The 25,960-nt window shown below is 31.5% G+C and overlaps 4 protein-coding genes across 6 annotated transcripts; 2 read left to right on the forward strand and 2 right to left on the reverse strand.

Moving 5' to 3' along the window:
• Positions 1-2,063: 2,063 nt before the first annotated feature.
• On the reverse strand, positions 2,064-25,335 carry LOC149882601 (uncharacterized). 3 transcript variants are annotated; one of them, XM_090100882.1, is made up of 5 exons: positions 24,996-25,335; positions 3,114-4,342; positions 2,786-2,965; positions 2,368-2,713; positions 2,064-2,186 (listed from the first exon to the last, which is right to left on the reverse strand). In XM_090100882.1, exons 2-5 carry the CDS (start codon positions 3,657-3,659, stop codon positions 2,125-2,127), a joined length of 1,134 nt encoding a protein of 377 aa, XP_089957008.1. In that variant the 5' UTR covers positions 3,660-4,342; positions 24,996-25,335; the 3' UTR covers positions 2,064-2,124. The 3 variants fall into 3 exon arrangements, with proteins under 3 accessions (XP_089957008.1, XP_089957007.1, XP_089957006.1); XM_090100881.1 differs by having other exon boundaries at positions 3,114-4,409; XM_090100880.1 differs by having other exon boundaries at positions 2,064-2,252; positions 3,114-4,399; positions 24,905-25,335.
• On the forward strand, positions 5,549-6,644 carry LOC145184457 (uncharacterized). Its single transcript, XM_080060129.2, has 2 exons — positions 5,549-5,747; positions 5,966-6,644. The coding sequence occupies exons 1-2, from the start codon at positions 5,710-5,712 to the stop codon at positions 6,642-6,644; spliced, it is 717 nt and encodes a 238-aa protein (XP_079916255.2). The 5' UTR covers positions 5,549-5,709.
• Positions 6,628-7,862, reverse strand: LOC145184455 (uncharacterized). The gene has a single exon (XM_080060128.2). The coding sequence runs from the start codon at positions 7,860-7,862 to the stop codon at positions 6,786-6,788; it is 1,077 nt and encodes a 358-aa protein (XP_079916254.2). The 3' UTR covers positions 6,628-6,785.
• On the forward strand, positions 14,079-15,724 carry LOC149882602 (uncharacterized). Its single transcript, XM_090100883.1, has 2 exons — positions 14,079-14,334; positions 14,489-15,724. Exon 2 carries the CDS (start codon positions 15,086-15,088, stop codon positions 15,662-15,664), a length of 579 nt encoding a protein of 192 aa, XP_089957009.1. The 5' UTR covers positions 14,079-14,334; positions 14,489-15,085; the 3' UTR covers positions 15,665-15,724.
• Positions 25,336-25,960: the final 625 nt, after the last annotated feature.

Below are 25,960 nucleotides of genomic sequence, written 5' to 3' on the forward strand. Positions count from 1 at the left end.
TTATTCCAACACATGTTATGGAAAGAAGTGTTTTTTTACAAACAAGAACTGTTTTACAACTCCTATTAGCAAAACTGTAGTTTATTGAATTTTTTTGTAAACAAAAATATTCCTTCCTTGGCCTGTGTCTTATAACTTAAGTTAACTTAACAAACTTCAGAAGAAATTCATCCTATTTAACTTTTAATTCTTCATTGTACAGCTTCTGGAAAAAAACCTGAAAAAAATTTTGGTATGTCAAGATTGGTATAATAAAGAATCATTTACACTTTAAATTCATAGTATAGGTTGAAACTCATCGCTAACAATAATAACTCTGAACTAACAAAAGGGGCTAGTGTAAATACAACTAAGCTCACCTTCAATATCCAGGTTGCCAAGATTGCCTGCTTTACATCTCTTTGCTGTGACTACAAGCTATAACAGGTATTTTTCCAAGAGATAAACATCTCTGGCGTTTTCTCTCTTCTGTTTTGCTTATTTTCGATCTTTTCCGACCATCGTCCAGGGGGTTAAAGAGTAAGAAAACATTTCCAGTTCTGAATTTATTATTTGTTTAAATACCATTTTTAGATAAAATTTGTTACGGAAGTTGCTACTGCGCAAGTATAAACAAAATTTATTACCCGAACGGATACCCGATAATTTATCGGTTTCGGTTTCTTAGCTATCAGTGCTCGTCAACCCATTTGATCATTGTTTCGGGTTATCGATCTATCGGGTAATAGACGCGTTTATAAATAAACATATATAGATAAATCAAGATTATCTTCTTTGGTCCTTCATGCACCAGCCAAAATTTTGTGTATTTTTTTAGTATTTTTCCGATGTCGCCATTTTTTGCCTTGACTACTCATAAGCTCTATAATATATATTCTACTATGCATTATTTTTTTATAGGTGTATTTTCTAATGGGTTTTTTTACAATTCATTTGATAAAGCAAAACCTTTTAAAAAGTTATTCAAATTTATAATTATCTTGTAAAATGCGGCTAGATATTTCATGTTTTTTTTTTCATATTTCATATATTATTTCATTTGTCATAAAAAGTATATAATAACCCACTAGTTTTTGTCAAATAAAAATTAGTTTATATATAGCTAGTAAATCATATTATGTAAATGTTAAAAACTTAGTTATTCTTACGGTTTGCCATTATTTGGCTTCGCTAAATTCTTTAAAACTGTGACAAATTACTTTTTTCCTTATTGTATTTACATTAATTTTATGTATAAGTTATTTATCCTTAACTGTATATATTTCTGTTGTTAAACATAAATATAAAAAATTTTATAAAGTTCATAAACTGGAAATCTACAGCAACATAGTAGATGGAGTAGTTCCATGGACAATAAAAACCATTGTGCTCCAGGTAGCTATTGTTTAAAACAAAAGATTTGTAACAATATGCAACGATCATGGCTCGCAAAAAAAAAAAACAATATTATTGAACATCTATCTCTTATACGTCCATGGTGATACATATTGGCTTAATCATGTGATCTAGGTCTGAAAGAAAAGATGGTGTAAAAGTTTAGATTAGAAAAAGAAGATTAAGATTAGATTATTTACATTAAGAAAAGAGGATTACATTAAGATTAGATGGGACAACTTTTGAGCTCCAATATGTTTTTTTTTTGTGATATTTTTGAAGTCTGTGATTAAAGAAAATTAATTTTTAAAACTAAAGGGTTTTTTGAATAAAAAAAAAGAGGGAAATTTGAGATTACACTGTAAAATATGTAAAACGTTAAATTCAAGGCATAATTTTTTGATTAAGAAGAATAAGGATAGTGGATAACAGATTAACTACTGCTTCTGAAGAAAAAAAAGGTTAAATAAAAATTTATTTCAAAAATAATTTGCTAAAAAACAAATTTATAAAAAACAAAAAAATTTTACAAAAATTTCAAGTTAAAATATTTAAAACAGTCTAACACCATTCACTTTTCACAAAAAAAAAAAAAAAAAAAAAAAAAAAAAAATGAAAACTAAATAAATATAAAAGAATAAAAAAATATAAAAATATTTTTCTCCTATTTAAAAAATATTGAACTGAAATTTTTTTTTTTTTCTACTCATTTCATAGAGTTTTCTATGTTGTAAACTGCCTTGATGGTTATTATTCTTGGGGCTCTTTTGTGTCTAACTTCTTCTCAACATACAGCCAAATAGGTATCAAAACTGAGTCAAATAATAGTATAGTTAAATGAGCAACCACGATGGCAATTGCCATCAACCCTCGATCACCTATAAAACATTTACTTTATTACAATTGCTTTTTATTAAAAACTTAAATGAAGATCAGTTTATATCTAAGGAATAATATCAAATATTTATACAGTATTCCACTAAACTATCTCACCAAACTCAGTGGGTATAAATATGAGGATTGCTGCAGCGATGCTCGCAGTTTTCTGACTAGCGAGGATCACGATGCACTTTATTTGCTTTCTCTCCAATTGTAACACCCATGATATAAAGACGTTAAGGGCTAAAAAAAGAATATGTAAAAACAGGCTCCAACCAATTATCACGACCGAGCTGACGGGTGTCAATTTCTTTAACCCTCCGGTATAACTTGTTTTACTCACTTGTATCAATATTATAACGGCTAACGCTGTTATACTGCACAGCATCAAGCAGAACTTGCGATCTGGATCGCTAATAAATCTTTTGACAACCTTAACATACCGAAGCGACTTTCCAACCTAAAGTGACGAATATTATTGAATACTCTTTGACAGTTTTGAAGCTGACTGCAAGAGAACAGATGCACTTACCAGTAAAGGTAAAAGCAAGCTAAGTGAAAGACTAAGCAAAAGTGAGGAAATATCGAGTTCAATATTGCTGCCTGTAGTTAAAACCCATTTTAAAAGAAGAGGGGTTGTGAATATTCCCGCGATGTTTGTTGCAACAGTCAACAGAACGGCTAATGCATAGTTACCATCAATTTGTGTCACCTAAACAGAAATTGTTTGCGTTAATTAGAAAAATAATTCTTTGTTTTTTGAAAACCGTTTAATTCTTTACTACGTTTGTTTAATTTAATTATTCAATTGGTAAAATTAATGTAATATACAACAACATTTAGAAAGAAGAATCACTTACCATTAGGATTCCGCTTGAGACTGTGCAGGGGGTACATAAATAAACAATCAAACCGGTTTTAAAAGATTCCATGGGTTTTGTATCATTCCCAGAGAACGACATGTTTTTACTTTTACTTGGAACTTCATGGAATGAAACTAGAGTGGTTAATTTTGAACCGATAATGCACGTTACGCAAAGAATGCTAAGTAACCCCCAAATTGCAGCTCGGTATGCTTTGATAGCTTCTTTTATAGAAGACGTGCGAAGGTATAAGCCACTGTAAAGAAACATGATTACGAGACAAATGTAGGTAGTTGCCTTATGGTCAATGGCGACTCCTATTCGAGGAATGGTGGCGCCAATAATCACGCTAAGAACCAAAAATAGCGGAATGGCGTAGACGGACAAAAAATCTCTAATTTTCCTCAATACTTTGAAACACAAGTGCTCTTTTTTTGCATCCTCATTAATGACTTCAACTTCTATCGGTGATTCATTTTGATTCCAAATAATAGCGATTTTATCATCAATCTCTATTTCATTTATTTGTTCATTGCTCTTCATTTTAACAAGAGTTTTATCTATTTTTAAAAAAACGATGCTACGAAAAGTTTGAATGTTTTAATTTGGATTTGCAGATGAAGCTTTGGAGCTGCAGATGAAAAGATCAGAGAATATCTTCATAACTCTCGAGATTTAATACCTTTAATTGTACAAACGCACATTAAAATGTTTTAATAAAAAATGGCGGCAAAGTATAAACGTTTTTCGTCAGTGAGTTAGTAAAACAAACTGCTTTTCAAAAATTTCCAAAAAAGCCAAAGTGTAAATGGTGCTTTAATAGTATTTAGATTTTTAAGAAACTTTATTTCACTAATTTAAATGCAAACGTTTTTTTATCAGGGAAACTTTAATCGACGCATAGAGAAATAAAAGTTAACGAGGAGATTCTTTGTTCAGCAATTTTCGCCTAATACTTAGAAATTCGATCTGTAATTAAAATTATTAATTCGTTTATTAATGTGACGAACGATCGCTAACCAACAAAAACGACATGTGACAAACTGTAATACGCGATTAAAGTAAAAAGCAACGAGAAAAAAATTTTTCAACTCAAAGTCATTTATTAAATATTGGTAAGAAACAATTTTGACTTGTAAAGACTCAAAAAATAGTTTTCCTCCAACATTTACCGTTAATAATTACCGTATTTAGCAAAAATTCTTTCTAGCCATAACGAAAAGTTGCTGAGACATCAACAGATAATCGTAAGAAAACCTGATGAAGACGAGGTTAATTAATAAGCATGGAATTCTCGAAACTATTTTTGTTTCGATACGTTACGAAACGAGACTCGTAACGGAACTCTTCTCGAAATGTTTTTGAGTTACGAGAGTAAAGTTTTTAAACTTTCGAGAAATTTATTTCGATCGGGTCCCGGTTGTTACGAGAATCATTACGAGAACGGTTTCGAGTTTCTCGTAATGATTCTCGTAACAACCGAAACTCATTTTTCCCAAATTTTCATTTTCTCATTACGAGAATTATTTGTGTTTCGGGATATTTCGGGATATTTCGAGTTATTTCGAGTTCCAGAAATGATTTGCAAAAAATTTGATTAACCAGTTAATCCGTTGAAGTACGCATTTTTAGGACAATTGACGAGCGCGACAGCTGAATTTTGTTTTCTTTTTTTAAAAAACACAATTAAAGGTTGAAAATATCAATTTAAAGTCTTTTATTATATTATTTATCAAGACTAGGACTATTGTTAGGTTAGGACTATTGTAATTGACTAGGTAAGGACTAGGGTTGTTCGCCGTAAAAAAAAACTTGCGAAAATTTCGCATTTTTATCTTCCGTATTTCAAGTTGCTATTGCGAAAGTTGTTCTTGCGCAAATTCACCTTCCGTAATGCGTTATACGAAAAAAATAAATAATAATTATTCCGCAATAACTCTTTACGAAAAGAAACTTGCGAAACAAATCATTTCGAAAGAATACTTGCGAAACAGTTCCTTACGGAAGGAGCGTTTCGGAATGTGCACTTACGGAATAGACTCGAAAGAATTCATTAAACTGTTATACACAAAAATATTATTATTTATTATTTAAGTAATGTTGTTAAATGATTCTTCAATAGTTTTTACATATATATCTGTATATGTATATATATATATATGTATATATATATATATATATATATATATATATATATATATATATATATATATATATATATATATATATACATATGTGTATATATATATACATATGTGTATATATATATGTGTGTATATATGTATATATATATACACACAGATATATATATATATATGTATATAAATATATATACATATATATATATATATATATATATATATATATATATATATATACATATATATATATATATACATATATATATACATACAGTGACCTAGAAGGATTAGAGAGCTTACGATTAGAAAACTGCAACGGCAACTTCTACAGTTTATGACAAATATTTTACACTAGGCATGCGCAATGGATGGGATTCCCTGAAATGCCGTTTTAAAACTTTTTACGCAACGTCAAAACATTGAATTTCGTGTTTTCTGAAAACGGCTTATAAATGGATCAAAGTAGTACTTGCTCCAAAAGTGTAACAAAGTAATTATTTACTTTCTGATACAAATTTAGGATATATACATAAGTATAAATGCATGAATATATATATATATATATATATACATACATACATACATACATACATACATACATACATACATACATACATACATACATACATACATACATACATACATACATACATAAAATGGACTTTAAGTTTATTAATTTATTCAGGTTCTTATTTTTTTATTTCTTAGTTTAATGAGATGGACAGAAGAGCATGACATTTTCTTTCTTCGTGAAATATTACTCCATGAGCCATACCAGTACAAAAAAGGGTCCATAGAAAGAGGAAAAAGTTGGGAAAAGATTGCAAATGCACTTAATTCTGCAAGTCAACCAATTTTTAAAGTTAAGTCAAGAGCTGTGCGAGACCACTTAAATGTTTTAATTGAAAATCATAAAAAGAAAACAAAAGATGAAGAAAAAGCATCTGGTATTAACCCAGTCGAATCAGAGGTGGATATAGCTGTTGCTGATATTATGGAAAGATTCAAAGAGGCTGACGAAACACATTCATCACAAAGTGATGCAAAATTACTTAAACAAGTTAATGATCAAAGTAAAGCTACTGAAATGCAAAAACGTAGTATGGAAACTTTGCTAGAAACAACAGAAAGAAATGGGCAAAAAAAGTGCAAGCGTCCAAAAAATAATGGTTCTGAAACTATGGTATATCTACGAGAGAAAGGAGAAAGAGATGGAGCTATAAAAAAGGAAGAGCTAGAATTAAAAAAACAAAGTCTGCAGAATCAATCCGAAATGTTGAAACTCTTTCAACAACAACAAACAATTATGCAGGAAATAGTGCAACAACAATCACAGCAGCAAGCGACAATGTTAGAATTAATAAAACAACTTTCCAAAAATAAATGAAATTCACTTGAAAGTGACTAATATTTTCTAAAAAAAAAAACTTCTTTATTATTTTCTTAAAATAAAAAAAACTTATTTATAAAAGTTGATTTAAAAGTTCAAACATTAAGTGAACTAGTTTTTTATTATTGTCTTTTATTTTTATACAAAATATTCCTCAAGCGTAGGTGGATTAATACCAAAATAATTAAATGTCTGCGAACCATATAAACAACTTCGAGCATTATTTAGTAAGGCACAAACTATATACATTTTTCCCACAGCATTTAGGCCGATTTTTAAGTTTTTTTTAAAGTCTAAAAATTTAAAGTAGTTCAAAATATCTCCAAATAACCATTCAATTGAGACTCTGACTTCACTCATTCTCTTGTTCCAAATTTTCTGCTGTGGAGATAACATTGCACCTTTAAAGCCTGTTTGTAAATGCACTCTAAGAGGATATGCAGGATCACCATAAATACATAAGGGATTTCCTGCAGTATCAAATGAATGCTGTCCTAATAAATTTAATAAATTAGAGTCAGCTAACATTCCACTATCATGTTTTTTTCCCTCAACTGGTCCAAATAAGTTAGCTATAAGGCCATTTGGAGCAACCACAGATTGAAATTTTAGACTGTGTATTTTTTTATGTCCATTGTAAAGTACTCTTTGGTTTTTTCCTGGTTTAGTTATTGGTCTAACAGTCCCATCTATGAATCCCCAGCAGTTTGAGAGAGGAGCTCCTTTGCGATGCACAACATCGGCAAATATTTCTAGATTATTTGGAGAAAGCCAGTTTTGATTCAGTGTTGTAAATAAATGAATCCAACGTTCATAGAGAAAGTTCATAACTTGATTTGAAATCATGCTTAATTGCGGAACAGGTCGTCCAAAACGAGGTATCATATCGAGTAGTCTACATGGGTAGGAAAACCGTTTTAAAAAAATACACAGTGCTTCTACCGGAGTAACTTTTAAGCCGTTATAACATATAAACTCTTGAGGTAGTTGAAATACATTGACTAAGCGATATATATCACCACGTAGAAATCTAAATTCACTTTTGCATTCATCATCAGACATGATTTCTAAACAAAATTGCTTATAACTCCAAAACGGTAAATCTGGATTCTTAGACGAATTAAATTTGTAAAGCAGTAAAAATTCCTCGTCGTCTATGATATTTGATTCTAATGCAAGCAATAAACTATTTCTAACATTTCTTAAAGGAGCCATTTTTAAATTTTTTTTTTGTTTATTTCAAGATGTTTTCTTTTTTTTGAAGCGGAAATTCGTAACTAATTTTATTTGAAGACCGCAACTGCAAGTCGCAACCGCTCGATCCAGACCTTTGCCGTCTCCGTTGCCGTTGCAGTTTTCATATCGTAAGCTCTCTATTAAGAACGTTAGGACGGGGTATGGCGGTGCTGAAACAGAATATAAGGGGGCCTAACGTAGCTAAAATTTTTAAATTTTAGCTGCGTTAGGCCCCCTTATATTCTATTATTAAGTATATTAAATATATTATAATAATTAGTATTTTAGTTACCTAGTTAATTATACGTATTTGATTCATAAAACGTAATTAAATATTTAAAATTAGCCGCGTTTCGTAAGTGTTTTTCTGTTAAGAACCGTTTCGCGAGTTGCGGTGCGAAAGAGTTTCGTTTCGAAAGAAATTTGGTTTTTTATCATTATTTCAAAAAATAAAACCTTAAAATGTTCATATGTTGCAATACTGAAGATAAAATTTGATTATAAACCTTTTGGTATATAAAAATTTTATTTTTTACAATTATATCCGACAAAATTTTGTTATAGACTTCAAAACGTCGTTTAGCGAAAGAGCTCGTTCCGCAAGTGCGACTTCCGTAAGCGCTACTTTCGTATGTAGCAAAATAGTTTTATTTCGCAATTCAACTTGCGAAAGGCGACATTTCGTAAGTAGCATTTGCGAAATGAACATCAACGGTTTTTTTTGTTTCGTAAAATTCGGTACGAAAAAAAAAAATTCCTGATTCTCAATATCCTTCCGCAAGAATTTTATTTTTCCGGAATTGCACGAAATATTGCGGTTAACAACCCTAGTTAGGACTATTGTAATTGTAATTGTAAAAATTAAATACAATTACACATTACAATACAATTAAATTGTATTGTAATATTACAGAAACAATAACAAAATTTTACTTTGGTATTGTATTGTTGTGAATAAAAACAATTACAATAATTATTGTATTGTTTTTCTTCTAACAATACAATAAAATTCGAGAACTATTGTATTGTTTTAATGAATTAAAATTACAATAATTATTGTATTGTTTTGATGAAAACAATTACAATAACTATTGTAGTGTATTACTTTACATTAAAGTAGAAAAGCTAACGTATTTTAACGTATTTATATTCATCTCTGACGAACTTACTATTATTTTTGCTATTTTTTATTTATGGATTTGCAATATATTGCAAATTTTATTTTTTACATATTTAGATTTCGCATCACCTATCTTGTTATGTATTTCTAAGTTCTAAATGGCCGCAAAATATTGCCTGTCTGATGATAGCCTTACTATTACGAAAAATAACATTCATAAATTGTTTTATTCAGCCCTTTTATTTTTTCCTCTTGATTTTAATGCTGCAAAGGAACTTAAAATATATATGAAAATTAACTTTAGTAACACAAACAGTTAAACATTATAATTCTTCTTAAATAAGGGCCTGTTTATATGGAAAGCGGGCTGACTCGTTTGCCGAGCCAGCCCGTTTGCCGAGATATCGACGTCACCAATATTTAAGCTTAATTTTATTTTCCGTTTATATGAATAAACGAGCTAGCCCGGATAGCGAGACCTCACTATTTTTTGCCGAGATCTCGGCAAACGGGCTGGTTAATTTCTTATATAAATTTGTACGCAAGCGTACAAATTCTTATATAAGAAATTAACCAGCCCGTTTACGCGGAAGCTTATGTAAATTCTTTTATAAGCTTCCGCGTAAAATAATAAATTTAATAATAAAACTGGCAACTTCCGTGTACTTAAAAATTTAGTTGTTTTGCTTTTATAATTTACCAAAGATCAAGTATCTTTTGAGTAATATAAAGTAATAGCTACTTTTTTATCTGCTGATAGAGCAACTACGATTGTTTCTTTTAAGGCGCCTTTTTCTTGCTTGTTTCATTATTTTACCGACAAAGAGTAAAATATCACTTGATATCATTTTTTATTTTTTTTGGCAAAAATTCATATAAACGCAATTTTAAAACTGGCTCGTTTTCCGGGCTAGCCCTTGTCCATATGAACAAGCCCTAAAAATGTTAATGTCTTGAAAAGTTGAAGAACGGTTCTTCAACTTTATTAAATTTTAACAATAAAATATTTTTTTTTATTACAATAACAATAAATTGTTATTGTATTACAAAAACGAATTACAACACAATATTTACTTGTTATTGTAGTGGGTCATTACAATACATTTTTTTTCAGATAATGTTATTGTTTTATAAAGATGAGTTGCAATACTATAATTATTGTTATTGTATTACAGAATTACAATAGTTGTAAATCACAAGTATTGTTATTGTTTCTAAATTAAGTTAATACAATAACAATAATTATTGTTACTGTTATTGTTTTCATTACAATTACAATAGTCCTAACCCTAATCAAGACAAAAGAGTAAAGTTCAACTAATTTTTGTGGTTTTTACATCTTCTACGGTAAGAAAACACTTTTTAATTGTTTCTTTGTTATTTTTGTTGCTTTTAAAGGAACATTATTAGACAAGATTGTTGTTAAAATTGCTAGAAACAAAAGTATTGATGATTCAATTTTTTTAGTTAAGTTAAAATATAAGTCATTAATTTAAAAGTAAGTATTATTAAAACATTTTAGACCAAAGTTTAAAATACTTAACAGTAGAATTATCATGTTAACAAAATGTCCACATTCATAAAATGCAGTACAAATTTTGGTTCTTTTTTTCCGGGAAAGTGCTTGGTTAGTTTTGTAGTTCCTGGAACTTTTTGAAGATCAGACGTGTTTGATTGAAGTCCGGAAAAAAATTAATTTGTGACAAAATTTTTGATACTTAGACTCAACACTCAAGTCAAGTCAACATGGTCAGGCCTAGAACAGAGATCTGGAAGCATTTCACAGAGGAGAAAGTCACTGAAGGTGGTGTGGACAAGACCTACGCTAAGTGCAACATTGGGGACTGTAAACACCTGTCAAAGATCAATGATGGCAGTACCAGTGGAATAAGAAGGCACATGGTCAGTCAACACCCTGTTGAATGGAAGGCATTGGAACAGGAAAAAGCTGAAAAGAAGCGCCAAGGAGACCAAGCCTATGAAGAGCTTGAACAGGACCGATAATTAAAAATTTAATTTTACATTACATTTTAATTTTAGTTCTGCTTATGTATACTATTTGCCTATTTTGAATAGTTTTTGACTTTTGTTGAAAATAGCTTAATTAAAGCATTGGCTAAAGCTTCGTAAAGTTACTTAAAAGTCATAAGTTATTGTTATTTAGTACTTTGAAAGTTTTAAATTATACAGCTATTCACGAAAGTTTAAACGATTGCAGAATTTTTATCAAGTATGTTTGGTTTTTGTTTAATAAAAAACAGCTATAAAATGGTATTGAATAAATTTTTTTTATTTATTAAAGAAAAAGTAATTAGCTTTAAAATGAATATGAACATATTATAAAAATTTTAATATTTATTTAGAAAAAAACAATTACAAAATATCATATAGGAAAAATAAGAAGCACAAAAGTTTAAACGAATTGCAACATTCGAACAAATAATGAAAAAAAAAAGCAAAATTAATATTTAAAGTGTCCTCCTTTGTTTTTATGGCAAAGATAAACTCGTTTATGTATTGATTCAACTAATTTTATGCACATCACGCGAGCTACCTTCAGCCAGTACTCAATCAAAAGTTGCTTCAAATGCTGAGTTGATTGAATTTCATAGTATGTCAGTTGAATGTCGATCCAAGACCAATTATTTTCAATTGGGTTGAGATCTGGTGATCTAGGGCACCAGGGCATCACATTGAACTTTTTTTTCAAAAAATATTCTTTGCTTGAGTGAGCTGTGTGAGCTGAAGCCCCGTCTTGTTGAAAGATGAATTGCTTGCTTCTGCCATACAAGTGTCTGATTGATGGAACTAAACACGTTTACAATGTGTTCTTAGGTGTATTGATTAATTCGGCCTTCGTACAGCTCACAGAAGCCTATACCTTTGTGAGAAAAACATCCCCAGATGCCAACCGAACCTCCACCTACTTGTCGACGATGTTGCAAAAACCTGTCTGAATGTTTCTCAGTTGCAAGTCTTTTGACATAGATTCTTCCCTTGCGGTTTACGACTTGAAAATTAGCTTCATCACTCCAAATAAATTTTGCCCACTGTTCTACAGACCAGTCCAGCCTTACTTTGGACCACACTAGTCGTTTACGTTTATCCGTGATTGAAAGAATAGGTTTTCTAGCAGCTATGTACGTTCCAATACCTTTGTTCAACGATGTTCGTCTCACGAGCTCTCTGCTAACTTTTGGATTACTTTTTGACTCGTTGAAGATTTGTGTTAGCTTTTTGTAGCTGAGTTTGGGGTTTTCTCTGCTCATTCTGAATATACCACTTTTGTCACGATTGCTGAGTTTGGATGGTCTCCCAGTACGCGGCATGTCGGAGACGTCCTTGGTAAGTTCCCAGGTTTTGATGGTTTTTCGAACGCAAGATTCAGAAACATGAAGTATTTTGCCTATTTGAACGTTTGTGTGATTTTTTGTCCTCGCCATACCAATAACTTGCCACTTGATCTCACTAGAAACTGATTTTCGACCCGTTTGCACGCAATTGAAATTAATTTGAAATTTACAATATTTCAAGTTGATATTCAATGAATTAAAAGCTGCCTAATGGTGTTGTGATGTACTTTTTGATATTAAACTAATCATTTTAACTTTATTTAAAAATAAAAAAAAATATTCGCACCGGATTTATCAATTAATTAGCAAATAATTGATCCTAAATAAAATCGTTTAAACTTTTGTGACACCTTTTAATTTGTATCACCTTCCTTTTAATGAAATTTCTGAGTAAACAGTGATGAGTCGAAACCTACTTTTTTTTATTCTATTAACAAATAACCTATTTACCAAATTGGAAAAAAAAATTATTTTGATATCTATTTCCGTTAGATTTTTATTCAAGAAAAAGCGAAGATTAGATCTTAAAATTCTGTAATCGTTTAAACTTTCGTGAATAGCTGTAAATAATCCCTAATGTACATCCTAATGTACTTATATTGCTTTTTTGTTACTTTTTTAGTTGTATGATGAAGATGAGCAGGAGAAAGGTGGCAAAACTCCAAAGGTCCTAAACCGAACTGTAAAGAAAAGAAGGTTGGCAGCACCGACCACTCCAGAAAAGGCAAAGAACATTGATGCGTACATGAAGTACAAATCACAGGATAAGGAACAACTACGAGGAGATATTGAAATTGTCAAGTTTCTTGCAAGATGCAACCTCCCATTCAATTTGGTCGAGGCAGATGGCTTCAAGGATTTTCTGGCCTATTTTGCACATAAAATGAATGTGAAGAAGGCCAAGACGTATTCAAAGTTTAAGTAAGTTAAATGTATGAATTTTTCTTTTTGAAATAAATCATTTTGGGTTGGTACTTTTTTTTATTGGGATTATGAAATTTTTGAAATAAATATTTTGGGATGGTGTGTTTTACATTTCCCAAAAATACCCTTTTAGGTATAATGTTGGAAACAAGCATTTATTGTATAAGTATAGTATACTTACATTCCCATTTACAACCTCTATTTGAAATTGAAACAAAAATTTCAAACCTAACCTTGAACCATGTTTTTCTTTTTGATTTTAGACTACCATTGCTGCACACCAATGTCAAGAATGCCGTTTACAACGTTTTGTCGGCCGAACTTCCCAAATCACCTGGATTCGCCCTTTCTTCAGACCTTTGGAGCAGTCGAAACAATGACTCATATCAAGCCATCACCCTTCACTACATCAGAGAAGATTTCCAGCTCAGGATGTTTTTCATTGGCACTGGACCTTTTGCTGAAAGACACACTGCCGATGCAATTGCCGACAAACTTGACAAGTAAGTTTTACAACTATGATAGTATTATATACAACTACGATAATACAACTATGATAGTATTATAATATAAAATATTATTTCTTCCGAGGAAATATCGTTATTTCTCGAAATTAACATTTCTAGCTCAATTAATTGTATCTCGAAACTATACTTCTTACATAACGGGACATAACGGGACATAACGGGACATAACGAGTTATAACGAGTTATAACGAAAATGTTCACAAAATTGTAAAATTTGTAACATTATGCGCATAAATGTTTTTGATTTTTGCAGGTATGTTTCTGACATTCCTGGAAATGACGGTTTCAGTTCATTGGTATGTGTTCATGATTCAGCTGCCAACATGAAGGCAGCTATTCCAAAGTGCACGTATGTTGATGATTCTCTCTTGTGTGCAGACCACCTTCTCAATCTGGTTGTGGAAAATACGATTAAGGAGACAAAGTCAGTTCAAACAATGAATCTCGAAGCTGCCATCATCAAAGCCACTGCATTGAGTTCCAAGTGTCACCGATCAAACTTGGCCGAGCAAAGGATTGAGAAGGAGGTAAAACTTAAAATTGTCTAAATGTTTTTGACCTTATTCAGTTTTAACTTGCTAATTTAACTTTATTTAAGTTACAATTAGCTTGTAAATTTTATTTCAGGTTTTTATAATTGGTTACCATGTACTAATAACTTGGTTTTTTTTGGTTTTTCAGTACAAATCTTTAATGGACGACAGTGACCTGAGCAGTCAAGAAAGGTCATCTCTAAAAGTCGTGAAAGTCATTGCCCCAGTCAAAACTCGTTGGAATTCCGTTTCCATGATGCTTGACAGCATTATGCGAATGCGCAAGATTTTGAGCTCTATTAGAGACAATCCTGGAAATGACATTGGCCGGAAACTTGCTCAGTCAGTGCCTACTGAAGAGGAGTTTAATCTTTATGATGAGATTCTTCCAATTTTGAGAAGAATCTGTGACAACTCAGAAAGTCTTTCAGCTGATAAAAAAGTCTGCATCCACAAGGTCATTGCTCACATCTATGGCATCAATGTTCGGGCACAAGAACAGATTGACACAAAAACTCTGTCTCCAACTGCTGAAATGTTTTATTGAAAGTTGAAGAACAATCTGGAAAAGTATTTTCCAAATGGTGGCGCGAACAACACATTCTATGCCGTGGCTAACCTTCTCAACCCCTTGTACAAGGGTAAACCATTGAAAAAATTTGGTGGCGGGTATTTTGAAGCTGCCTATAATGCTTTGATTGTCAACTCTAATGCTCATCAACAGTGGCTTGCTTCAATCCAGGAAATGACCACAAATGTGCAGCAGCTCAAGGATGTCATGGCACCCGAAGATGACCCATGTTTTGACTTGATCAAAGATGAAGAGATGGCAATTGTTGGGCCTGAAAGACCTCTTACCCAGTCATCAATTGTCAGTGAATGGGACATGTACACTAAAATGCCTGCAGAGATTGGAACTGATGCGCTGAAATTTTGGAAGAACAACCAAAAAAAGTTTCCATTGCTTTCAGAGGCTGCCAGGAAATGGCTGTGTGTTCCTGCCTCTTCTGCTCCTTCTGAGCGAGTTTTCAGTTCTGGAGGTAACATTGTCTCCTACAAGAGGACCAAGCTTCAACCTGAGCAAGTTGAAAAACTGCTTTACATCCAGCAAAACTACGATCGAGTGAAGATAAAAACCTACAAGCTCACTTCCACTGAAGAGGCCATTGCCGAAGAGGATACACCATGGAGATCTACTTCCTCATCTTTGCCTGAAGGGAATGTCCCGCTAGTTGACCTTGGAGATGATTCTGAAGATGATGACCCTTTTGCTACACCTGCCACAGCTACACCTGGACCTGCCACATCAACTCCAACTGCCTAATTTGTTGACTTTACTTCACCTTTTTTTATGAAATAAATTGCTATTTAACTTTTGATTAAATAAAATGGTGAAGTTGGTGTTTGTTTCATTTCTTTTTTCCTTAAAATCTTTTAGTAACTTAGCCATGAGTTAAACTTTTGTTTAACTCATGGCTAAGTTACTAAGTAAACAGTGCAAAGAAACTAAAAAGCATGTACATTTATAACTTTTTTTTTACTTTTTCTTGTGGACAATGTTGAATTTAAATAATGTATTTTTGTAACTTTTTATTGCACTGTTTCAATGGTCGAGCGGTCTGAGGCATGAGCCCCATAACCAAAAGGTCATGAGATCAATTCCTGCCTCCTCCAAAGAAATAGTCCAAATCGCGAAATGTCATCGATTGTTTGTGAGAAAAGTAAAAAATTGAAAATCTGAATGGACTTAATCTCAATTGAGTGACGCAGTTTGAAGAAGTGTTACAAATTGGCCTAAATGGGATGTTGATTGCCAATGATGACCCAAGATGGCCATTGAAACAGTTTTTTGTTAATTTTTTAAAAAGTTAATGTACTATGTGTAATTTAAATAATGTATTTTTTTTTAAATTTTATTAGACTGTTTCAATAGTCGAGCGGTCTGAGGCATATGTCCCGTTATTAGAAAGTTGTGAGTTCGATCCCGAACAATCTCTGACATTTCGCGATTTGACTATTTCTTTAACTTTATCACTTCTTTAAACTACGTCACATTGCAAAAGCAAACCATCCTCAAAGCAAATTATGACCATTGAAAATTTTTTATTAATATTTTTTTCATTTTCTCGATATGTATCGAAATTCAGCTGTCGCGCTCGTCAAATGTCCTAAAAATGCGTACTTCAACTGATTAACTGGTTAATCAAATTTTTTGCAAATCATTTCGGGAACTTGAAATAACTCGAAATATCCCGAAATATCCCGAAACACAAATAATTCTCGTAATGAGAAAATGAAAATTTGGGAAAAATGAGTTTCGGTTGTTACGAGAATCATTACGAGAAACTCGAAACCGTTCTCGTAATGATTCTCGTAACAACCGGGAATTTCCCGTAACGTAACCGAAATGTTACGAGAAATTAGTTGATTTTTCGAAATCGCTCTCGTAACTGATCGAAACCTCTCGTATCGTAACGTAACAATTTTCTCGATTGATTTTTCCCGAAACGTTTCGAGAATCCCTAGCTTATTAATTAATGTAAACTCAAGTGATTTAAGGCCACTCCAAATTTTTATGGCAGTTCGTCCTACCTTCTATAACTCCTTTTTAAAAAAAACTGTTTTTGAAAATTTGTTGTCTAAGCTGAATAATACTTAGCAAAAGTTGGGCTAAGTTGAAAAAAATATTATTGACAAAAATATGGTGGATGACGCATATTGCCCTTAAACTTAAAGATGAATGTTTCAAAAAATAAGGGTTTAAATTGTTAAGCACAACTTTTCTAGTTATCTACAAGCTAAATATTGAATTATATTGTTTTTTCATACTTTGATCCAGAAGGTAGGGTAGAAAATCCGACGTTTAGTTATTTCTTTCGACAACGAACATTGAAGTGTCGAGAACTCGGTAATACTTAGCGATTTTGTTTTGAAAGGCTTTTTGATGACCGTATAAACAGAATGGTTTCTGTCGGTGGAAGTTATTCGTAATAAACAAAATAGAGCGTGTGGTCATTATATGAGACCGTCAGCTTCAAAACCGGCCCTTTGACATTTTTTTCGATTTTGAATGAAGCGCGCCAAATGTCTCGTAATGGCTCGCACTATATTGAAAAATTAAAAAAATGGTGCAAAACCTGTTCAATCCTACAGTTTTTACGAGGTAAAATTCAGCAATTGGTGCAAAACCGGCTCTTTTTGTTTGCGCAGCTGCTTCAAAACCAGTTTATTATTTCAGCCAATAGGAAAGCACTTATCATACCACGTGGTCACAACAGCTGATATAGAAAATTCTTTCTTTTTTAATGCTTTTATCCTCTGGAAATTGCAAATTCTTCGTAATTTGTCATGTAAGTAATAGAAAAAGTAGAAAATATTTATGAAATATTAACTAACTAAACATTTACAGACATTTTGCGATAGAAAACGATCGAAAAGTAAAAAAAACAAGCAGACTGCAGTCACGCAAACGCGTGGCAGACCCTGAAAACACAAACCGAGCAAGGGAGAAGAAAGCTCGGTATGCATTACTGATGAAGTATTATTTGTAATTATGTTTATTAATTTTTAATTCCAAAAATCCCTTCATGCAAGCACAAATTGGGTGCTTTCCAATGTCACTACCTGTCACAGAGTGATGTCACCACTTTCAATGAGCGATTTTATCAAACAAGTAAGAAAATGGACCAGGACAACTTCATTTTGAAGCATTGTTCATCCCTACAGCCGAAACGTGTTAAAGGTGAAACAAATAGGAAAAGAGAATTTACTATAAAATATTTTGTAACAAAGGCTGTCTCTTCCTCTATAAGAATACCAGTTTGTAGGAGAACATTTTAAGAAATATTAGGCATAAAAAACATAGACTGTTTGGAGTTATCAGTAGATATCACAAATCTGGTACTTCAGCCAAAGAAAGTATAGGTGGAGACAGGAAAGCAGAAAAATTTGTTGAGAAAAAAGAGAAAGTAAATAAATTCATAGAATCATTTCAAATTAGAGAAAAGCACTACTGTAGATCACACTCAAAATGAAGGCAGTACTTACCAGCTGAACTCTCAACTGCTGCAATGTGGAGGATGTATAACAAAAAGTGTGATAGTCAATTAAAAGTTACCAAATGGTTTTTTACTAATATATTCAATACAGAGTATAATCTAGGTTTTGGGACCCCAAGAGTTGACACCTACTCTACTTGTTCTGAACTTAAAACTAGTTAAAAAATACAAAAGATCTCCAAGCCAGAGAAAAAATAATTTTAAAATTAAACATCTATTGCCAAAGAGCTGATGCTTATTTTGACAAGCTGAGGGAAGAAAGTGATGACCTTGTTACCCTCTTATTTGATTGTGAGAAGAACCAAGCCTTACCTAAGCTATCAGATCAAGCTGCATATTATAGGAGGCAGCTCAATTTTTATAATTTTACAATTATAAAAGGGAGCTCTCATAATACACTTCACAAAGAAAATATTGATTCTCACTATTGGATAGAGGGGGAGCAATCTAAGGGATCAAATGAAATTGCGTCTACTCTTCTCTGAATAATTTTTCTCTGAATGATTTAAGCATGTCTAGCAACATAAAAAGAGTCAGATTGTGCTGTGATGGATGCCCTGGGCAAAATAAGAATACAAGAATAATTGGTATGATCAGTTAATGGCTCCACAATAAAGCTCCTCCTCATATTCAAACGGTGGAACTGGATTTCCCAGTGACAGGTCACTCCTTTATCCTACCAGATAGGGTGTTTGGCATCATTGAAAAGGTTATCAATAAAAAGGAGATCTATGTTAGCCCCGAAGAGTATGTGGAGGTCATTGAAAAACTTTCTGCAGTTTTCCACTTAGGAGAAGATTATGAAATTTTTGATTGGAATAGTTATTTGAAATCAATTCTAAGAAATAATGTTTCTTGGCATTTCAAAATAGCTAGTTGTAAAAGAATCATTGTATTAAAAAGACCAAGAATTATTCAGGTGAGAGGTGAACCTTTTTACACAGTAGAAGTTAATGCTTTTAAGTCATTAACCAAGAAAGGTAAAAAAGTACTTTTATAACTCTCTCCCCCCTTTTTTTAGCAGGATAGTAGGCTATTCTGCTAAAAAAAGGGGGGGGAGAGAGTTTTCTAAAATTGTTCATAGATGGCGTAAATATACTGAAAAGCGTTTGAAATCGCGGTGGACTTTAAATAACCATGGGTTCCAACAAAATTAATCACAAAAAAATTAAAATTTTGTTAAAATGTACAGTGGCTGGATAAAAACCGGCTCTTTTTTGAAAAAAATGCCCTTTAATTAAATATTTCTATTCAATGATAATCAAAATTACTGATATTCATATAGAAAACCATTAATTAGTGACTAAACATAAGGTGTATATGCTTTTTTTTATTTTTTTATTTGCACAAAAAAAAAGGTGTATCCTGTAAAATTTGCTTTAGTGCAAAGGGCCGGTTTTGAAGCTGACGGTTTCATATATACATATAAATATACATATATATATATATATATATATATATATATATATATATATATATATATATATATATATATATATATATATATATATATATATATATATATAAATTTAATACTTTTAATTGGTATTTAGAATTAAATAAATTTGGTTAATAAGTTTGGTCATTTGTTTTTATAATTTTTTAAAAGGTACTTATTTTCATGTCTGCATTTAGAAATAAGTTCTTTTTTTTTTATTTAGTAAATTTTCTTGTTCTAAATAAGTAATAATTTCAAACCTTTTTTGTTAATAAAATATACATTTTTGAGATATGTTATTAGGCGCTACTCGACTTTCTCCCCCCCCCCCTCTCTAATTTTATGATTGATTCTGATAGAGAATTTTATGCTGATTCATAAAAATATAAAAACATGCACCTGAAAATTAACGGAAAGTGCTCTAGTTTGAAGTCAAAGTTGTAAAAAATCTCACTAAAAACCCTAATATTCGCCATTTTGAAAATAATAAGTTAATGATCTTTTAGCTGACAAAAGCAATACATTAATAGCATGGTTTTTACGTTAAAAAAGTCGTTAAAGTATGTTTATCTTGCGCAATTTTTTCTGGCAAAGAAAATAGCCGTTTTTTGATTTATTAGAGAATAAACTATATTGCAAGCAATGTACTTTTGTAATAAACTTTAAAAAAGAATTCAACAGTTTTTTTTCCTAAAAGAAGAACTTTTAAAACTCAGTTCATAATTGTTTTATCACATGTAAAATTTAGAAAATGTCACCTTCAAACCGTTTTTTTTTAATAAAAAAAACCAGCGTACCATACAATAATAGTTATTCATCAATTTTTCTACATTCTCACATTCTACGTTCAACCTTTATTTGAAATCTTCTATTAATTTCATTTCCTTATAACACTTTCGTTACCATACTTTAAAATAATAATGCTAAGGCTTATGGAAACCATGTCTACTTATTGCGCAATGTAACGGTAATTAATTTTCGTTAAAAATGAAAGCGTTTTGAAAAAATATGGCGAATATTAGGGTTTTTAGTGGGAGTTTTTACAACTTTTACTTCGAATTAGAGCACTTTCCGTTAAGTTTTAAGTTTAATGTTTTTATATTTTTATAAATCAGCATAAAACTCTCTATCAGAATCAATCATAAAATTAGGGGGGGGGGGAGAGAGAAAATCGAGTAGCGCCATGTTATTATAGATAGGTGCAGTTTTTAGAATAGACCAGTTTAATTTAAAGTTTATATTTTTTTCTTTTAGTTGCCAAATATATTTTGACAGCATAGTCTCTTTTGAGTACTTTTCATGATTTTTAAAATTTTTTAATGTAGTTGATGGAACTTCCTGGTCAAAGAAATCAATTACTATTTTACAATGCTTACTATATAACTAAAAAAAAAATTATTTACAAGTATATTTTATAATTATATAGAAATGTGATTTATTTTACTGAAGGAGGATGGATCCTGCAACACATTGAAATTTGACTGATAGCATGTTTAATTTGTATAGTAAAGATAAATAAAACTGGAGAAAATGAAGAAAAAGAAAATGTTTATTTAACAAGAATGAAAATATTGCAAGAAAGAAAAAGATTTAGATTGAAAATGAATAAATTAATAAAATCAGCAGTAGTCTTTAGTAGACTGTTGACAAAATGAATTTAACCAATTTGTTTGGAAGAAATAGAAATCGATTTATTAAATTCTTTTGTAGTAAGATTATTATTATTCAAAATACATTATAAATCAATGACAACAAATACATGGACATTAGTTGAATTAACAAGTAATTTACATAAATTCATTAAAAGCAGCTAAATAAGTTTAAAGATTATGGTGATTATCGAATGTTTATATACATCAAAATGAATTGGAAAAAACTTTGCCATTGGTTTTGAAAACATCCTTTGTGATATTATTGGAGTAATAGTTTAAATTTTAGTAATTAATTTTTGTTAAATAGGATTTGATTTGTATTGATTATCATTATTTAATTTATCATAACTTTTTATTCATTTTGTTTTAACAAAAATCATCCATTCAATTGATTTATTAATTTTTTGTTTGTTTAGATATTATCTAGATTATCTAGATATTGTTTACATATATATATATATATATATATATATATATATATATATATATATATATATATATATATATATATATATATATATATATATATATATATATATATATATATATATTGTAATTGAATTGCGTGAAGAAACTATTTACGGCGGATTTGATTGACGTAGTTTATTTGATATGTTGTAAATATAGTTTAAGCGGTTTATTTTATGAGCATATTTGAGATTCTTTTTATAGTATAAATTGAAGGAAAACTTTTTGTAAAGAGATGATTTAAGGAGAAGAGAAAATGTAGAACTGAAACGTTGTGTTCGCTGCGAGAAAACAACAAGCTAACCGGGCACATGATGGAGCCATCTTCGAATAATTAGAACATCTTTGAAAAATACGATGGTATATCCGATGCCGCAATTTGGTCGCAGCGAACCAAAGTTGTTGCAGAGAAGCAACGCGTTGAGTTGACAGTGCTCTTTCCAGTTTTGTTGCGAAGTAATACTTAGTCTTCGATTGTTTGTGAGTAGAAGATAAGAAGGATGTGAAGAGAATCGAAGATGTCTCTATTTATCGAGTTTTTCCTTTGGATGCCTACGTGGCACGAGTTGTGTACGAAGCAGAAGATGAGAGATGAGGAACAAATGGATGTCTCTTTTGCTGATCTAAAACGTTTCTCGTGTTTGGCAGAGTAGCCTGACGAGAGGGTGCGACTGGCGTTGTAGTTGGATTGCCAGAAGCGGTATTTGAGATTTGGATCCGCAAAAGAAACAATTGTTGCGATGTTCCGCAAAGCAAGAGTTGCTTTGAATTAAATGTGATCCCGAAGGATCAAGGAGGAGTGTAATTGAATTGCGTGAAGAAACTATTTACGGCAGATTTGATTGACGTAGTTTATTTGATATGTTGTAAATATAGTTTAAGCGGTTTATTTTATGAGCATATTTGAGATTCTTTTTATAGTATAAATTGAAGGAAAACTTTTTGTAAAGAGATGATTTAAGGAGAAGAGAAAATGTAGAACTGAAACGTTGTGTTCGCTGCGAGAAAACAACAAGCTAACCGGGCACATGATGGAGCCATCTTCGAATAATTAGAACATCTTTGAAAAATACGATGGTATATCCGATGCCGCAATTTGGTCGCAGCGAACCAAAGTTGTTGCAGAGAAGCAACGCGTTGAGTTGACAGTGCTCTTTCCAGTTTTGTTGCGAAGTAATACTTAGTCTTCGATTGTTTGTGAGTAGAAGATAAGAAGGATGTGAAGAGAATCGAAGATGTCTCTATTTATCGAGTTTTTCCTTTGGATGCCTACGTGGCACGAGTTGTGTACGAAGCAGAAGATGAGAGATGAGGAACAAATGGATGTCTCTTTTGCTGATCTAAAACGTTTCTCGTGTTTGGCAGAGTAGCCTGACGAGAGGGTGCGACTGGCGTTGTAGTTGGATTGCCAGAAGCGGTATTTGAGATTTGGATCCGCAAAAGAAACAATTGTTGCGATGTTCCGCAAAGCAAGAGTTGCTTTGAATTAAATGTGATCCCGAAGGATCAAGGAGGAGTGTAATTGAATTGCGTGAAGAAACTATTTACGGCAGATTTGATTGACGTAGTTTATTTGATATGTTGTAAATATAGTTTAAGCGGTTTATTTTATGAGCATATTTGAGATTCTTTTTATAGTATAAATTGAAGGAAAACTTTTTGTAAAGAGATGATTTAAGGAGAAGAGAAAATGTAGAACTGAAACGTTGTGTTCGCTGCGAGAAAACAACAAGCTAACCGGGCACATGATGGAGCCATCTTCGAATAATTAGAACATCTTTGAAAAATACGATGGTATATCCGATGCCGCAATTTGGTCGCAGCGAACCAAAGTTGTTGCAGAGAAGCAACGCGTTGAGTTGACAGTGCTCTTTCCAGTTTTGTTGCGAAGTAATACTTAGTCTTCGATTGTTTGTGAGTAGAAGATAAGAAGGATGTGAAGAGAATCGAAGATGTCTCTATTTATCGAGTTTTTCCTTTGGATGCCTACGTGGCACGAGTTGTGTACGAAGCAGAAGATGAGAGATGAGGAACAAATGGATGTCTCTTTTGCTGATCTAAAACGTTTCTCGTGTTTGGCAGAGTAGCCTGACGAGAGGGTGCGACTGGCGTTGTAGTTGGATTGCCAGAAGCGGTATTTGAGATTTGGATCCGCAAAAGAAACAATTGTTGCGATGTTCCGCAAAGCAAGAGTTGCTTTGAATTAAATGTGATCCCGAAGGATCAAGGAGGAGTGTAATTGAATTGCGTGAAGAAACTATTTACGGCAGATTTGATTGACGTAGTTTATTTGATATGTTGTAAATATAGTTTAAGCGGTTTATTTTATGAGCATATTTGAGATTCTTTTTATAGTATAAATTGAAGGAAAACTTTTTGTAAAGAGATGATTTAAGGAGAAGAGAAAATGTAGAACTGAAACGTTGTGTTCGCTGCGAGAAAACAACATATATATATATATATATATATATATATATATATATATATATATATATATATATATATATATATATATATATACGCTGCCAGTTTCTCTTTTTTCAGAATCGTCAAGAAGTCTTTCTATTTTCTTGTTTTTTAAGAACATTGAGCACTTTCTATTTTATATGTTCTGCTTTGAATATTTAGCAATAATTTTGTAAAATACACTTACACAATTTACATCCAATTTAAGAAATCTATTGCAAGTAATAAGTAACCAAGATTTGAATAATAAATAATGTGGTTTGTTATAAATCATTATATTATATACTAATTCATAACATGTTATGAACTCATGATATATACTCAAAAAATTAGAAAACTTTCTTGTCGGACTTTTTTTAGTCACCGCTTTATTATAAACGTCTAGAAAAATCCCGCGAGATCTGAACGGCATAATTTTACGTCACCCTCAGATAAACGAAACAAACCCGAAATTTACGGAGACTGGCCTTAAACTACATGAGGACTATGATATCATAAAGCATTTTTAAGAACTGCAATCAAAATTATGCTGTGTAATCAAATCATTAAAAAAAAACACGCAAAACAACTTACGCTGGTTTAAAAAATATTTCTGCGGTTGTTCTTTTTCAAAGCAGATCAGATGGAAGAATGATGGTTAATGATGATAGTATCCTTTTAAGAGCCAGAGGTTCATGAGTTTTCGCAAATGGAGTTTTAAAAAAATGAGAAAAGCAAAATGATTTAGATAAACGGTTTTCTCTGATTATATTTTCAATTGACTTAATCGTCGTTTATCTTTGCAGATGAGTGTTACTACAAAACTCTTCCAAAAGTCTTTTAATTAATATTAAGTGTTGCTATGCGTTTTAAGTAACATGGCAACTAAGTTCGAGATAAATCAACCAATAATACTATTATCCAACGACATTAAAAAAAAGGAAAAATTTCTAACTTTGTTTTTCTGACGTCGTTTTCCGAGGACAAGATTAACAAATCATCTTGATAATTGAGCTATGGTGCTAATCTAAACTCTATATTATTGATCAAAACCTCGATCCTGGCCTTAAACCTTTTGCAGATTCCTTCCTGACATAGTCGTTTAGGATAACATTCTACTGCTTAATGGAAACCTTTAGGATGGTGAAAATCTTGTGAGAAGATCTTTTACTCAAGTTATGTCCAGATTGAGTAATCAAGTGGATTTAAATCTGACGAAACGAGAAAAACATTTTCTCAGATACCTGGTAGGATTTCTTTTAAGCCAGTGCTGTGTCTTTTTATTTATATATGCTTGGTTATATGAGTATCAGTATCAGCCCCCTATTTCTTATTCGGAAAAAATACTGGCTTTAACGTACCGCTTTTTCAATAAAGACATGTTCTTTCCAGTGAATTAGCATCCTCTAATCGCACGTGATGTTAAATTTAATTTTAAATTGTTTTTTTTGGTTTTAGTGTAAATAAACAAGTCCATTTATGTATCAGTTCCACTATTACAGATGGAATCCGCTGTTTCACATCAGAAAACTGAATATTTAGCAGGTCTATCCGGAAAA

The sequence above is a fragment of the Hydra viridissima genome, unplaced genomic scaffold (genome assembly GCF_058129835.1).
Source record: "Hydra viridissima isolate aposymbiotic clone 2 unplaced genomic scaffold, HvirCarnegie_v1 scaffold_10, whole genome shotgun sequence".
Classification (NCBI taxonomy): domain Eukaryota; kingdom Metazoa; phylum Cnidaria; class Hydrozoa; order Anthoathecata; family Hydridae; genus Hydra; species Hydra viridissima.

Coding starts and splice junctions, on each gene's coding strand:
- LOC149882601 (XM_090100880.1), bottom strand. CDS start 3,659: ATGAAGAGCAATGAACAAATAAATGAAATAGAGATTGATGATAAAATC. Junction 2,966..3,113: donor TCTCAAGCGGAATCCTAATG/GTAAGTGATTCT, acceptor ATTTCTGTTTAG/GTGACACAAATTGATGGTAA. Junction 2,253..2,367: donor ATTTATACCCACTGAGTTTG/GTGAGATAGTTT, acceptor AATGTTTTATAG/GTGATCGAGGGTTGATGGCA.
- LOC145184457 (XM_080060129.2), top strand. CDS start 5,710: ATGGATCAAAGTAGTACTTGCTCCAAAAGTGTAACAAA. Junction 5,748..5,965: donor TGCTCCAAAAGTGTAACAAA/GTAATTATTTAC, acceptor TTTATTTCTTAG/TTTAATGAGATGGACAGAAG.
- LOC145184455 (XM_080060128.2), bottom strand. CDS start 7,862: ATGGCTCCTTTAAGAAATGTTAGAAATAGTTTATTGCTTGCATTAGAA.
- LOC149882602 (XM_090100883.1), top strand. CDS start 15,086: ATGACCACAAATGTGCAGCAGCTCAAGGATGTCATGGCACCCGAAGAT.